Source organism: Neocloeon triangulifer, unplaced genomic scaffold, assembly GCF_031216515.1.
Source record: "Neocloeon triangulifer isolate White Clay Creek 2 clone unplaced genomic scaffold, ASM3121651v1 ptg000015l, whole genome shotgun sequence".
Lineage (NCBI taxonomy): Eukaryota > Metazoa > Arthropoda > Insecta > Ephemeroptera > Baetidae > Neocloeon > Neocloeon triangulifer.
The window spans coordinates 6071044-6087589 of record NW_026775557.1 but is presented as its reverse complement, the minus strand read 5'-3'; the positions used below and the strand labels follow the sequence as shown (position 1 = coordinate 6087589).

At 33.9% G+C, this 16546-nt stretch overlaps 3 protein-coding genes across 4 annotated transcripts; all 3 read left to right on the top strand.

Moving 5' to 3' along the window:
- Positions 1-892: 892 nt before the first annotated feature.
- On the top strand, positions 893-2612 carry LOC132202509 (uncharacterized). Its single transcript, XM_059629465.1, has 4 exons — positions 893-1075; positions 1221-1347; positions 1418-1549; positions 1690-2612. Exons 1-4 carry the CDS (start codon positions 973-975, stop codon positions 1895-1897), a joined length of 570 nt encoding a protein of 189 aa, XP_059485448.1. The 5' UTR covers positions 893-972; the 3' UTR covers positions 1898-2612.
- Positions 2613-7453: 4841 nt separating this feature from the next.
- LOC132202784 (WW domain-containing oxidoreductase) lies at positions 7454-10222 on the top strand. 2 transcript variants are annotated; one of them, XM_059629961.1, is made up of 8 exons: positions 7454-7570; positions 7678-7828; positions 7921-7985; positions 8046-8282; positions 8345-8543; positions 8789-8974; positions 9029-9293; positions 9908-10222. In XM_059629961.1, the coding sequence occupies exons 2-8, from the start codon at positions 7731-7733 to the stop codon at positions 10130-10132; spliced, it is 1275 nt and encodes a 424-aa protein (XP_059485944.1). In that variant the 5' UTR covers positions 7454-7570; positions 7678-7730; the 3' UTR covers positions 10133-10222. The 2 variants fall into 2 exon arrangements, with proteins under 2 accessions (XP_059485944.1, XP_059485943.1); XM_059629960.1 differs by having other exon boundaries at positions 7675-7828.
- Positions 10223-10596: 374 nt separating this feature from the next.
- Positions 10597-16229, top strand: LOC132202782 (uncharacterized). The gene is made up of 7 exons (XM_059629959.1): positions 10597-11088; positions 12358-12527; positions 13029-13211; positions 13329-13418; positions 13856-14091; positions 14154-14348; positions 15659-16229. Exons 1-7 carry the CDS (start codon positions 10897-10899, stop codon positions 16099-16101), a joined length of 1509 nt encoding a protein of 502 aa, XP_059485942.1. The 5' UTR covers positions 10597-10896; the 3' UTR covers positions 16102-16229.
- Positions 16230-16546: the final 317 nt, after the last annotated feature.

Here is a 16546-nt window from a genome sequence, read left to right as displayed (position 1 = left end):
CATTCATTTGATTCATTTGAGACCAGTTTGAGACATACTCAACTCAGTCATGAGTTATGTATACAGAAAAATAAAATAAAACAAAACGAAAAAGTACAAAACAAGCTACAAGTAAAATTAAAAAATACTATTTATACATAATTTTATTTTTTATTAATAAATTAATTATATTTTATCTAATATTATTTTATATTATTAACAATAAATTTTGTGTTAATTTTTTATTTTATACTATTATAATTTAAAATGTTTAATAATAAAAATTTTATTAAAATATTTGAGTTTTAAATTATATCACTATGTAAAATTTGATAATATTTTGTATATTTTTGTTCCATTGGTACATTTCTTCATAATATAAATCATAATTTCATGGAAAAAATTCATTGTCAGCATACTTTATTTCTTTTAATTTTAGACACAAGGAGATATAATGAGAAGTAAATAGTTTTTATTTTGATATAAAATTTGTTTTAATATTATTTATAAAAATATTTTACTTAATAATTTGTTATTGAAGATTGTTTATATTTATTTTGCATACTACAAAACTTCACTAATTAACTCTGTTAATAATTTTTTAAATTCCTACTTAATGCAGATGGCAATGTTTCAAAGTTGATTGAATTTTTGCAACACACACGCTTATCAAATTAAATAATATCGCTAAATAATAATTAACTTTCTTTGCCTTTGTTCTCTGAAAAAGAATTATTATTATTATTCTGGGAAATAAGAAAACCTAGAAGAAAGTAAATCTGAATTACACTCATTGTGAAAATCACTGATTTCGCACAATCTTATCAAGCAGATGACAAACGTGACGTATTTTTCAATTTCATTTCTTATCTTAAAATTTTCCTGGTCTCCTTTAATAAAAATGTTAGTCGGAAGTCGCAGTGAGTGGTTCTCGCAGTCACCTCTTGTAACTCAAAGAGTAAGAGACAAACAGAGATATTTTTTTGGCGCATCATGAGCTCAACCAGTTTGACAATATCATCGATTTTAATATTTACACTCATCAATTTTCACACTAGAGAGCTCGCTGAGGCAAGCGATCTTCTTCGCTGCTCAAGTAAGTCACTGACATCAACTTTATCATATTAAAAAATATATATCTTTTCCAATAAAAAAATTTTTTTAAATAAATTTATAATTTTAAGATATCTATTTTTGAAGTAATAAATTTGATGGTCTGCAAACAAAATTAATTCGAACAGCCTATCAAGATCTCTGCTTCCCAACTCAAGACTGCTGCCCGGGAAAAGGATTAACATGCAGTTCCGCAAATTTCTGCGTTTGTGCGAGAGCTGACCAGCAGTGGGAGGATTTTTTCGACGAGTGTCGGTAATTATTTGAAAAAAAAAAATAACAAAGGTGTTTAAATTAATGGCTAATAAAAATTGTGTGACTTAAGTGACAGACCTGCGCCCCAGCCAACTCCACCCGGCAATCAGGATTCAAGCACCGCTTTAGGGATAGGATTAGCTGTTGCAATTTTCGCCGCTTTTGGAATTCTAGTTTTTGTTTGTTTGACGTGTAACAAAGGGTATGACAGATACTTTTATTTCAACAATAAGAAATAACATTTAAAACTTATCAACTTCCAACTTCACTTTGAAAAAGTTCAATTTTTTTTAATTAGTACGGAAACATTTCATGAGAAGCAGTAACACATTTTGTATTCAGAAATGAAGAAAGCAGTTTGAGGCACGTAGAAATTCATGCCTCCGCGCCGCCGGTGGACAACACATGGTGTGGCCCACCAGTACTCGAAAATACTTCTCAAGAGGAGTCTCATTCATGCGGCGGTCAACATTGCAACTCTGACGACTCGCCGCCTTCCTATGATGACATAATGGGTGGCTGCGATGACAATGGTGCTGCTGGGGATTAATATAAACAACCGATTTTGATCTTGAAATATTTTTGTAAACTCATCGAATTTTTTTTTTTAAATTGACTCGCTGGCCCACTGAGAGGTATAAAATACAATGAATTGTTTTGAAACACCTGAAAATTGTAATTTACTATCAACGATTTGCATTATGCGTTTATATAATGGAAATCAAACTCAGAAATCCGCGGCACATTCATGTTCTTTGAAAGTATTAGGCAAACTGAACGTTTTTAAAATTTGTACGCTTCAATTATGGTGATGGTTATAAATATAAAGAGCTCTCTTTAAACATTTTTCCGTATTTACAAGTCAATTTTTACTCTAACTGGGACGTGTTCGTCTGCTGTTATTAATATTATTATGCTATTATTAATATGGCATCTGTCATAATGAGGCTTTATTCATAATTCTACAATTAATGGACTGAAACTACGCAACATTTTTTTGTTTTCAAATGTATTATTAAATATTAAAATATTATTGAAAATAACTAAAAAAAAATTGCTGCAGTTCGATAATTTTAATGATAATATTTTTTTTCTGAATTGGAGAAGATAATTTAAACTTTTGATCACTATTTTTTTTTTTTTTTATTTATTATTATTCATTATTGAAATGCAAACAAAGTACATAAACAAAAAAGTCAATTCTCTGATTTGGGCACTATTATGCAACCTACAGGGCACCTGATTATTATTATATTTGTATTTTACCATCAATAAAAATATTCAAAGATATTTATTATAAGTTCTGCAACTATTATTTTATATTATACAAAATGCAAACTGCCGCAAATATCTTTTTGCGCTCTGGCGTACATTTTTAATTACTCACGTTCCAGTCGCTGCCGTGATGAGAGGGTCAAATTCTACTGCAGCATTTGAAGTCGTAACTGCCGCGCTCTCGGTGACGAGGCCGTCGTTCGGTCGGTCGTGTGTGTTTTAGCACAAATATGAAGCCGGCGTCACCATATCGCCCTGCAGAAAATATTCGCAACGTGACGTCATTCGCATTAACGGTCTTTAGAAATGAATCAGAGTAGAGTCACAGAAAAGCTGATTCTGGCGCCAAATTAGCAACATGCAAGGTTAAAATTCACTAAAAAAACATGTAAATCGCTAAATATTTTAATTTTTTCTTGTAATAAATAGTTGAAAATTAAATTGATAATTATAAAACAATTATTATAAAACAAAAATGCCGCTTTTTACAATTCTATTATTTTCTCACAAGGTCCGTTTTCGACATATTATATTTAATTATGCCGAGCCCATTATTTCCAAACATTAAAAGTTATTATAGAACAAATTTGCCACTTGGATGCTTGAGCGCCAGATTAGTCGGTGATTAGTTGTTAATTTATGAGGCGCCTAAAAGAAAGAGACGCTTGTTGGATTTCAAAAGGTGCTGACGAAAGCATAACAGCGAGACTCGGCTCTCAATTGAAATGGAAACAAACTGCGCTCTGCCTTTTTCCGTTTTAAAATGCAGTGTGTATGTAAATGTGGCTACGTAATATATATATTATGTGTATTTCACACACTCACCAAAGCGCGTTGGGGCCAAAGCAGTCAAGACGTTCATCAAAACATTAAATTTGCCACGCACAACCATTCCCATGCTCACTCTCCGAGAGTTCAGGTCAGCGTTTGAGGGGTGACTCATTTCCACTGGCGAAGAACATCAACAGTCGGTTTTGAATATTTTTGAACAAATTTTAAAAATCAAATTGTTTAATTTAAATTTTTTACTCAATTTAATTCCTAATAAAGTTTTTTTTCCAAATTTCAATGTGATGCTGGCAGTATAAATGACCTAAATGACAACAGATTTTAAATTTTACACCTGGTGGTTATTTTTTATTAATAAATAGCTCAAATTAATTCAAAATGCAAACATGGAAAATTGATGGAGGCATTGAATTTGATTCAGTTGAAATTTTTTTAATATTATTTTTTTAGTATGAGGTGGAAAAAAAGGTTTCTAAATTTCATATAACGCTATAGAAAAATGAATTCGTAAACAAATTTTAAACCTCATTAAACAAATCAATATATGAATGAGTGATAGCAACAAAAACTAGGTCAACTGAGCCTCAGATAGCGGTGGATGAATTTTTTATCTCGGAAAAGTTTCAGAAAAATTTGTGCTTCTGTTGGTGCCTTTATGTCCGAAAACTCCTTCCTCCCAATAATATGGTTTTTCATTCAATGTAAAATATTTTTTACACCATGCAAGGAGAAATGAACAGGAAAAAAATGAAATAGAATTAATTAATTTTTAAGTTGGTATTTACATAATATTAACTGATAAAATTATTTAAATCTTGTTTATGTGTCAAAGGTCACCTTATTGTTAACTATTCTTTTTGAGATTGGAAAATTGGCAAAAAGGTAGCAGGCCAAGAGGGCGCAGCGCAGGGTTCACCGATTATGCACCAACTACCAAATTCACGTTCTGCACTTTCTTTTGCTGCAGCTCTAATATAGCCAGGCAAGGCAGCAAAATAATTTTAATAACAACCAGAAAGAGATTGGCTGATGGAGTTTTAGTTTTGAACAACATTTAATTTATGTTTATATCTGAATATTTTTCAGACTTTTGACCGATTTAGATTAATTATTAAATGAATATATTACATTAGACGTCAACCCCACTTTGATTATATACTCATTTTTTTATCATTATACTATTTACGTAAAATATTGTAAAAATATTAAAACAAAAATAAAGATTAATTTGTTATAAAAAGTGGTTTAAATTTATTTTTTAACAAAATAAATAAATTTTAAAAATAAATGCGATTTAATATTAGAACAGTCTAAAATAAGATATATTAATAATTGTATTTTTAAAATAAGAAATAAAACTTACAAAATTTACAAATTCAACATATTTATAAAAATTATGTTAATCTAAATCACAAATTTTTACATGACAAATAATTACAATTCAATTAAATCATTTTTTGGTTTTAATGTTGATAATGAAAGCTCAACTAGTATGAGATTTTTTACCGGATAATGTTTGAAAACTCATCATCCACGGCTAAAATCTCAAGCAGTGGGCTTTGTCTCTTTTCGAGCTGCCGCTGCCACCCTTCGTAAAAACGTTGCTGTAAAAAACGCACATACTTGCAAATAGAAATCGCGCCTTACCCTCCTGTTCCTTGTAAGCCAGCAATCTCTACTTTAAAGCACGCACGCAAAAATAAAAATATCATGCGTAAATTACAGGTTTTTATCAGGTTAACAATTTACAATGGGTGACGAACAACGTTTACAGACAATACTATGCTTGAGCAAAAATACATTGATTGTTGTTTGTTTACAAATACCAGAACAAATTAAATTACAAAATAACATAAACTTAACAAAAAATTTGCGCATTTTAACAATTTTATAAAAAAATGTATTAAACAAAAATTTTTTATGTAGTCATAAAAGAGAAAAGTACAAATCTTCAAGCTTGCGAAAAATTGTTAAAAATAATTATCTCAAATTTATATTTTAAAGCGGGCAAAACGGATAAAAATTTTAGATATTTTTTAAACCGCACCTAACAAACATTAAAATTCCATGCTCACATCCATTTCTGAAAAATTCAATTTCACTTTTCGAAAAATTTTGAAAAAGAGAAAAATGATAGTTAAAAATTAGTTGAAATTTCAAAATATTAAATATTATGTGAGAACAGCTAAACTGGATAAGGCGCGTTTTGTCTGTACCAAAAAAATTTCGCTCCATCCAGTTAGCTGCTCCTTCATTTATTTCACCTGTTTTCCTGGGTATGAAATTTCTATATTTTATCATTATAATTACTAAAAAAAGTTATTTATTGCAAGCTAGATTTTTTTGCGGACAAAAAAATAAATGTCTTGCAAATAAAAAATAAACTGCAAAATACTCGCATGCAGATTAACTTGTAAGCTAATGGCTGGTGGACATTAGATGATGACGGCAAAGTAGTTTGTTTCGAAATTCACAATTACTTAAACCTTCATCATCTGACGAAGCAGCAGCCGATTTGTGCAAAAAGAGCTGAGCATGTCGCCACAATCCTAAAAATTTAACTCCCCCAAAGCAATCAAATACAAGCCAAGGGGCAGAAAAACTTTTGAGGACGCTGGCGAAAAGAAATACAACCTTCGCGTTTGCAGAAAATAAAGGGTGAGATGGCTCAGGTGCTCACCGCGACTGATACCATAGACCTTAATGCGGGGAGTAATCGAAGGTTTGTCAAATCTACATATTATTCCCTGCATTGAAGACTAAAATACCAAAGGGCACCAAGACGAGAGACACTTGTTGCTGGCACGACTGGCGGAGGAACAATGAGCGTCAGTGTGGACGCCCGGAGGAGAATGAGCGCAGCTTCTTCGGCGTCCAATTCGACACCCCTTGCCTTTGGCGAACCAACGGCCGCGACTCGAACATGCACTCACGCCTCTTGCTCTCCTCCGCTGCCAGCAATTCAAATTGAAATTTTATTCGGCTCTCAACTCTTTTTAACACAGCCCTCGAAAATGTCAAGCCGATTTATGGTTTTTCCATCACCCACGTGCTTTTCGATGGGAAAAAGGCACCCTATGTACAAAGATCACGGTTTGTTTCGGGCCCCGATCCAGATGCCCCCTGCATTTCACTAATGCGCGCCGCTGATGAGTTTTTTTTTGCCGCGCGTTCTGTTTCCCGTATTGCGCGTGACATATTTATGTGGGTAACACCAAAAAACTAGGTTTACACGGTTATTTCTTCTGAAGGCGCGCGCTCAATCTGAAAGATATCAAGTATATAAAAAATATATATAATTGTGTGGTCCATTGCTAAAAACAATTAGTATTGAAAATAAACAACTTCATCAAAAATTAATTGTTTTTATTATACTTGTTTAACTTTTTTTTAATTGTTGTTTGATTACAACTTTTTTAATTGAAAAGTTTTAATAACAAAGTAAAAATTTAAAAGCTGCAAACAATTATAGACATTTTTAAACAAAAATTTACCATTTTTATGTAAATAAAATTTTTTTAAACTTAAAAACGGTGAAAAAACCAATAAAACATAAAACCATGCCACGATTCGTTGGGACTAGTAATTCTTAAACGTTTTGAGATTTGAATATTACATAGAAACTAAAATTGAACTTATTTTATTTTTAAATGATTCGATAAACAATATTTTACTTTTTTATAAAAAATCTTAAGTTCAAGTTTAATACCAGAGCTATTTTTTCTTAAAAATTTATTTTATCAACTTTCTTAACAGCGCCTGGCATTTTCCTGAACGCAACCTGCACAGCTGCCGCGCTCTAACAGTTACATACCTTTTACACCATTTACCTGAAAATTTTACTCTCAAATGATTTTTGCCCCTTTTTTTAAATTTTAATTAATTTAGGATAAAATAAAAATATTAAATAATTTTAATTCATATCACAGTTTCATAAATCAATTACACAAGGAGAATAATATCAAGAAAATTTAGCCTCTTGTTCATTTCGTATTTTATCCGAAAGATGGCACGAGACCCGGCGAAACCTGCAGAGCTTGCGCCTGCGGTCATGCAGTGTGCAGTGTTTTTGTTGTCAAAGTTTTTACTTGTCGTGTTCAGAAAAAATAATCAAGTGATGCGAATTTTGCCAGTGCAAATGAGAGAATAGTGTTCAAATGTAAGCAATTAAATTATTTTTAATAGTATTAACATTAATCTTAACATATTAAAATAAAAATTGATCGTTGCCTGTAAGAATTAATGTTTTTTCAATAATTTCAGCAGCTGACTGACCCATCCCTTTGAGCCAAGGTGCGAAAGGGTCAAATAATAGAATAATGTCCGCAGCGGTTTTGCCAGATTCGGACAGCGAGGATGAACTTCCTCCTGGTTGGGAAGAAAGGGCCATGCTAGATGGTCGTGTTTATTTTGTGAAGTAAGTAAATAACAAGGAGAATATTGAAACAAAAGTCAAAAGTGCATGAGTAAAATGACAAGAGCTTTTCTCTTAACAATTTCATTTTTTAGTCACAACACCAAAGGATGTCAATGGACTCATCCAAGAACGGGCAAACGTAAAGTTGTCGCTGGAGGTAAAAATAAAATTTTATAATTTTTTCAATTCCTAAATATTTGTTTGCTTGGATTTTCAGAAATACCATTCGGTTGGACAAAACAAGTGACCGAGGATGGCAAAGTTCTGTACGTGGATGACATCAACAAGAGGTCAACCTACGCTGACCCTCGTTTGGCCTTTGCCCTCGAGGAGAAGGAAACCCCTGATGACTTTCGGCAAAAGTTCGACGGCTCCTGCAACGCCATGCAAGTCCTCCACGGACGAGACCTCACCAACAAAGTGGCCATCATTACTGGAGCCAATTGTGGCATTGGTTTGTCAATCTTGAATTAAAAAAAAAAAAACTCTTTTCAGTAAAAATAAAATTTCGTTTAGGCTTCGAAACAGCTCGTTCTTTGGCCCTGCACGGCTGTACAACAATTTTCGCCTGCCGTGACCCAGACAGGGCGCAAGAGGCCATTGGAAAAATCAAGGCTGAAGGCAGGAGCACCGGCCCCATGGAATTCATGGAGCTCGATCTTGCCTCCCTCAAAAGTGTCAAGAATTTTGCTACTTTGTTCCAGATTAATTACAAGTAAGGATAATAGTAAATTATTATTTTAGAAATATGCTAGACAAATTATTTCAATTTTGGAATCATTATAACAGTAATTTTTAAATTTTTATTTAAATAATTATGCTTAAAAATTTTAATAATGATAAAGTTATATGCTGAACTTCATATTTTATGAAAGTATTTCTTAGTATTTGAATTGTATTTAACATTTTGTAAGCGTCAAATAGTTGATAAAATTTTATCACCATCATTTCCTTGTTCAGAACGCTCGACATGCTGATCTTGAACGCTGCCGTCATGGGCTTGCCATTTTCCCTCACTCCGGACGGCTTCGAGACACATTTCCAAGTCAACCACTTGTCCCATTTCTACTTGACCCTCCTCCTCAAACCCGTCCTTCTTCGGACGATCTGCTCGAGAGTAGTGTTTGTCTCTTCAGAATCGCACAGGTAATTTTGTAATAAATAATTCCTATCGAAATTTTTAATTGATTTAATTTTTAGATTTTCCTTCCTTGGCATGCACAACATAAGTGAAGAGCGCCTCTCAGCCGTGACTGCCTCTCGTTACCAAGGTGCCATGCAGGCCTACAACGACTCAAAACTCTGCAATCTGATCATCAGCGTGGAGATAGCGCGCAGGTGGAGCCCACTTGGAATTGCGGTCAACGCCCTCCATCCTGGGAATATGGTCAGCTCGGACCTTGCCAGGCACTGGTGGCTATACAGACTGATCTTCTCACTAGTCAGGCCCTTCACCAAATCACTTGTAAGTTGAGCTAAATGATAATTGAAAATCATTAATTAATTTAAACTTCTTGCACAATTATGAATTAAAATATATATTTTATTTGTAACATTATTTTTAATTTCAAAGAACTTACTTTTTCCTTAATGTAGTGAGCAAGAGTAAGTTAAAGTGCTGTTTTCACTAATTTTATATCAATATTTATTTTATTTATTTACTCTTTCTTTCAAAAATTGCAGAGCATTTGTTTAAAGTTTATAAAATAAAAAATTAGTGCAATAAAAATAATTAAAATAATTTATTTATACTTAAAAAAATAAATTTAATTGGAGGGTTTTTTTAAAAAATAAAAAAGAAGAATAAATAATAATAATAATGTTCACTTTATTTATATTAAATAAAGTACTTTTAAATTAATTTAATTTTTGTACCTAAATGTTTATTGGTCATAATGTAGTTGCTGATTAAAATAGACGAAGCCATAGAAATATGTAATAAATAATAAAATCTAGATTTATTTATAATTTTATTGATATTTTACTCTTGTAATTGAAGTAGCATTTCGCCCGATATGATCTAATACTGTAGCCTTATTTGATCGAATTTTAAGTATCCAAATTTTAATCTGTTAACAGCAACAAGCAGCCAGCACATCAGTGTACGTAGCTGCCCATCCGGATACGGCTGGCGTCGGTGGCCTCTACTTCAACAACTGTTGCCGGTGCCCGTCGAGTGCCGCCTGCGACGACGTCGAACTGGCCCTTGCCTTGTGGGACTTGAGCGTAGCAATGATCGAGAAAGTTATGGGCCAAGGGGCAACCACTGAATTTACTCAAGATAACACCGAGCCATCGTCCTAGGCGTCCTTAGTAAGACTCATTGTGTGATATTATCATTCCAAACATTTCTGGCAATTAGAAATAAAAAGTGTTTAATTTAATCCTTAAAAATTGAATTTCATTTTAATTCAGCTTTTGATTGCTTATATATTTTTTATTATAAAAAAAACTTGTAGAAAAAGATAAAAAAAATTTAATGATATTCAATTTGGGCATGATATTTTTCCCTACTATATTCTAATTTAAGTTAAACAAAGAATTGAAATCTTAAAAAAATAATTAAATCAATTAAAACGATACATTATATTTCAATTTTTTGTAGATTTGGTCTGCCCTTCTGTTTAATAAATCACAATCACACTTCCTTACCGCAAGAAATGCAATGGTTTATTCGTCACACACAAAAGATTAGATAAGGTGAAATGTTATGAAAAAAAATAACTCCTGCCGATAAGGCGGCTGCAGTGTGGCATATCGGAGCTCCCATATATGCGTGGTGTGGCACCGTGGCGCGCGCCTCGGAGCATTATTTCGTGAACAAAATACGAAACGTGCTTGTAGTGGATATAAAGGTGCTGCAGCACACACACTTTCTAATCTGCCCCTCCACCTGGATTTGTTACGTCACAGTGAGCGAGGTAGAAGCGACTCTCGACAGTGAGCCGAGTGCGTGTCTCGAGAAAAGGTTCATTAGACCCTGGCTCTGGTGCTCACGCCGAGTGGCTTGTTGTGAGAAGAGGCGGCGATGCCGTGACTAGTTAGCATGTGAGCCGCGGCACGAAAGCATGGCCGAGCAGCCGCTCCGTGAGGACGTCCCGCTGTCCGTGCTGGACGCGGGACACACCCGCAGACTGTCCGGCGCCAGGAGCAGCAGCCAGACGCGGCCGCTCTCGCAGCTTTCCAACGGAGCCGAAGTCACTGCATTTGGGGAGAAATCTGCGTCTGCTGCTGCCGACCCCACCAAGACGCCGCTGCTGGTACATTTCTTTATTTCAAATTCATCCTATTTTTTGCTCTAATTATTATCTGCTTCTCTTGAGTCACGCGATTTTTCTGACAGCTCTTTTGCGATAATGTATGATACAGTATGATCTTCTTAAAGGAGAACATTTGTATGTATAGCTCAAAATTTAAAATATTAAAATAAAATTTGTATATTTGCGTTTTTCTAAATTTTAATTTTAAAAAAAATGTTTTTTAAATCATTTTTTATGTTTTTTATATTATATACAAAAGAATTATTATATATATTTTAAATTAAATTATATTTTAATAAATCTTTTGAAATAAATAAAAACTAAAACTTGTTAATTAAGATGCAATTTATTTGTATGCTAATTTATTTTACAATTAAATAAAAAAAAATATATATTTTATTTGGTGCCGGAGGAATGTTGTACAATTATTAATACCTTTTCATTCGGTTCTAAGATGTCTTTTTTTATATAATTAAGACAATTAATTTAATACACTCGTTACGCTATTTTTTTTTTATTCTCACAGTAGTAAAACTAATTATATATAAAATTAGCTCAAGAACAACATAATTATTATTTTAATTGAAATTTGAAATATTTCTTTTATATTATATTTGAGTTTTTAGAGCAAAGGAGCGCGCCCTTGCTTAAAAGGCGTTCGCGTTTGCCAAACAATGTGAGCGCGCGGCTTCGCCTCTGGCTTACACAACGCGCGTATTGTCTACCTTAATTGCATATCGCGTAACAAAATAATAAACTTGATGAACAAAATACCCACAAGCAGCGGTTAATTGTGCACACCTTGTGCGACATTGAAAGACGACTCCTTCCATCCATGGGAAAATTGTCCTGGCAACTTTCATTGGATATTTTTATTAGTTCACATGTGAAGGCAAATTACCTGAACTGCTGTTTAACCGGTTTTGGTTCTCGTTTGCATAATTACTAATTAGCAAAAATGTGCAATTCCTCAAATAATTATTTCCTACCTCAAAATCTGCCAGTGGATTTTTACTTGATTACTCTGATTGCGAAATATTAGCGACGATCGTCGCAATCAACTTGGGTTTTTAATTTATCTCATAAGTGCACATTTCATTTTTCACAAGACACACCCTAAACACCTTGACTGTTCCAGCTTTAGAAATTTTTGAGCTGCTTAATTCTGATTAAAACTGTAGATTTCTTATCAAAAATAGTTTTTTTTTGCAAAGTAACTCGGCTTTGTTTACAAATCCCGTGTGTGATAATAATTTATTGGTGTTTCAGATGCCGGTCGGATCCTCGACTCCAATCGTGACCCCCAAACGCGCACAGCCGGCGAGGCCATTCAACGGCAGGAATTTATACAGGGACCCGACCAGGAGACACAGCTCGCCCCGCAGGCAAATCTCGCAGGTTTCCCGGACCCTCTCCGTCGAGCCGAAGAGCAAATCTTGGTAGTAAATCTTGCGCGCTGGCAGTGCAAAAGTCGCTGGGCGTAGCCTTCTCGTTTTCCCACACAAGCTGAAATTTATTTTTGTTTCAATAAAAAAGTGCATTTTATTCGAATATTCCAAGCTTATATGGCTTGTAAAAAAGTAGATACTGTCGTACACTTAAAATATTATTCAGCTGCCAATTATTTTAAACAAAACAGTTAATTTTTAAAAATAAGCATTTCTGAACAATTCTGAACTGAAGACATAAATATGAAATAGAAATAATATATTTATTATTTTCAAATTTAATAAACTATACTCTATTGAAAAAGCTAAGAATAAAGATGATGAACTTAATTCAACCATTTGTGTTTTAAGAAGAAAAAAATTAAAAATAGATCTGTAATTAAATCTTGTAACATAATTAATTTGTTTATAAAAATATTTGACATTTTAAAATTAAGCAACTACTGTGAAATGATAATCTAACAAAAAAAAAAATGTTCTCCTTTTTTGCAGTTGTAGTGTATCTAGATGTTTTGTCGAACTGTTGTGGTTCCTGATGGGACTGCGCCACTTTATCGCCGAGGTGCCATTGTTAGTCCTCTTAGTCATCTCTCCGAGCGCCCTGGGCGCCCTTTTCTACATGGGTCTCGTGTTCACCTGCCTGCCGGGCTTGGTCGCAACAATCTCCAATATACGGTACGTTGGCATTGTTAGCCATTATTCGCGGCAAATTAGTTTTTTGGCTCGGCGCAAAGAAGTAGCAGAGCGCATAGTGAGAGAATTAATGAGAGCGCGCGCGTTTTTCATCCGCAGAAGCGGCAGGAAGTCCAAGAAGAAGACCAAATGCAGTTTCCTTGTGATGCAGAGCTTCTTCCTTTTGTTCCGCTTGGAATCATTTTTAAGGTAATGCACTCCACGCAATACATCAAAAGTTCATTTAGCTCGTTATTGCTGGGAATCCACAATTGACATTCTAAAATATGTTGAACTTAAAAATAACCATTAGACCTCAATATTTTTTTGCTTATTTAGTCAAGCTTAATTTTTCCAGTAAAATAACCAATAAATTTAGAAAGCGTTGAATTTTATAAAACAAAATAAAATTTTCATGATTTTTTTAACAATTGCAAAAATTATTGAAACATTTCTATTTAATTATCTTCATTTAAAATTTACTTCAATAAGCAATAAAAATAATTGAATATTGTAAAAAAATAGCAGAAAATTTCATTCTTTTAAATAATAAAGAATAAAATAATACAATCAAACATTAAATGAATAATATAATTCTCAGTATTTCTAGTCTTTTAATTAATACTAATTATTAAACTTGATTTTAGACTGTTTGAGCTGGCTTGTCCAAGTCTGCGCACCAAGGGTAGACCGTGGCCAGCAAAGGTTGCGATGGCGCAGGTGGTTTCGGGCTCTGCGGTGCAGCTGATCCTGAACGCGGCTGACCTTGGATGGTGCGCCAACTCAGGTCTCGTGCCGCCCACGACGCTGCCTCCGAACATTGTCCAGTTTCGCGGCATGGAAAGACTGTACCCCAACGAGATTAACCCCCTCAAGCATTGCGGTAGATCAAAAAAAATTTATCAAAAATCAATTTTTTTTACAATTTTTTTTTTAACTCTTCAGGCCCTTTGTTGAGTGGATTCCAAACTGGGGTGCTTTTTGTGTCGGCAATGCACATCGGCTGGGCAATCGCTGTGACCTCGATGCCACCCCCATTCCCCACTGATAAGAGGGCCGCCGCCATCACAGCCTCGATTTGGTCCCTTTTACGGTCCACCAGTCTTGTCGCCGGCACTATCGGAAACTTCCTCATTGCAGGTGAGCAAACATTTTATTATCTTTTGCCAGGCGAATCTGATGATTCGTCAGCGGCCGCATGTGACACGCACATGACATAAAATTCTGACGAGAGATGCGGTTCTTGTTTTAACGTCGCATTTCTCTCTGATGCAGATCTTATCACTCTCTTTCAGAGGAGAATTGGCTTTGCCGTCTGATTTGATGTCCTCGTATTTGACGTTCTCTTTTTTTCCCTCCAAAAAATATCCATAAAGTAACTTAATAATTCAACTCAATTCCATCAGAATTTTTTTCTAAAAAATAATAAAATTATAAAATTCATGAATTTTGTATGAAATTTCCAAATTAATCATTAATTAAAATATACAAAGAAACATATTATATGGTGCTATTTATGATGTCATTTATTCTAAAAATTTAGATTATGTATAATTCACAATATAAATTATATATTTTGGTTTGAATTGTGGTTTTAACATTTCATTAGAGACCAGTTCCACGCCTATGTAATACGCCAAAAGAGGACCGCCCTAGTTGGTTTCCTGTTACCACATTAAGCTAACAATAGACTGCTGGGCTTCCCATTCATTCAACACAGCGGCACGCTTATTTGTGCTTGGCTTAGAACTTAACTGCGTGTGTTAAAATTAATCCGGTCATATTATAATAAACTGTATAGGAAAACGCAAAGCATTTTCAGTGAGTAAAATCTTAAATACAGCTTCTGAACTGAAAAATCAAAATATAAGTTCAAAAAGAAGCGAAACAAACGTAAACGAAAATAAAACTTGGCAATAAGCGGTAGTAATTAGTCAAAATTAAATTATCCTATTTTAATGAACAAAAAAAAAACAGGGGATCTATAAATAAATATCCAAATCACATCAGAACTTGTAATACCAACCACTAAAAAAAGTAAGTGGTAGAAAATTATAAAAAAAAAAATAGCTATTTCGCACTTATAAGGGTTGAATTTCAATTCAGCACGTCAGATCACAACTATAATTTATTTTTTGTTAATTTTTAAATTATGCATACCACTTTCTAACTTTTGAATTTACATCTCATTTCGCAACACACTTGTAAGTAACATGGTTTATTCATTAAGAGATCTGAGCCATTTATTAAAGAAATTAATTTGAGGATCAAATAGAAATGTCTCTATCTTCTTCATAAATTGCAAAATGGAGTGAAAAAATTTCCGAATAATATAAAAAGTCAATTTTTTTTTGGAAAATTTTCTTGCAATTTACTCACCATTGCTGTTTTTCAATTGTAATAAATTTATTTATTATATATGTTATATTTGAATTTTTGTTTGTTCTCAGGTTCAAGATCAACGCTCGTGTTCATGGCGGTGGGTGCCGGAGCGCCTCCGTGGATAGTGCCAGTGGTGATGGGTGCGTGGCTGGCGATAAGACTGACGGTGCAGCTGGGCATGCACGCGTGGGGCTCGGCGCCGATGCCCAACCTGGCCGAGGCCCTCTTGTCCACCGTGGCGGTGCCTGTGGCAGCGACTCCTCGCCAATTGGGCCGACGGTGCCTCTTAATGGGCATTCAGAACGTGGTGGTGCTCACGACGGTGGTGCTCAAGGCGCGCAACAAACCCGACATGCTGTTCACCACCTACAGACTGGCTGTGCTGCAAGTGGTCGCTTTCTTCACTGGAATTATTTTCCTGCTCGTCAGAATACGATGGGTCGACCCTTCCAAGCCGTTGGCTGAGGGAAAGTGTTTTCATCACAGAACTGACTTGCATGACGACGCATGATGAATTATAATAAAATTCATTGCAAGCATTTAAAGAAATGTAAAAATAGAAAATGTTATGTGTTTTTTGCTCCAGTATGCGATGTAATTGTAATAAATATCATAAATTATTGAAATTTTGTTAATAAAAGTAAAGCGTTTTCTTTTGTGATATTTGCAGACACACTAATCTAGTATTGAGCATAATCATACAATCATAGATCATCCAAGGCTGCAAGATTCTCTTTGGTTTCACGGAATGTTTTTTTTTTTTTTTTTTTTTTTTTTAATTATGAGACGATTAATAATCTTATAAAATGAATTTGATTTTTTAAATTTCTTAAATCATCCTTAAATGAATGTGGAAACTTTTTACATTTTTACTCGCCTTGCAAATAAAGTGAATTCATAAGAAAAATAGGTAATTATGTCACCTTTTATTTGATTCAGTTCTGCTCTGCATTAAA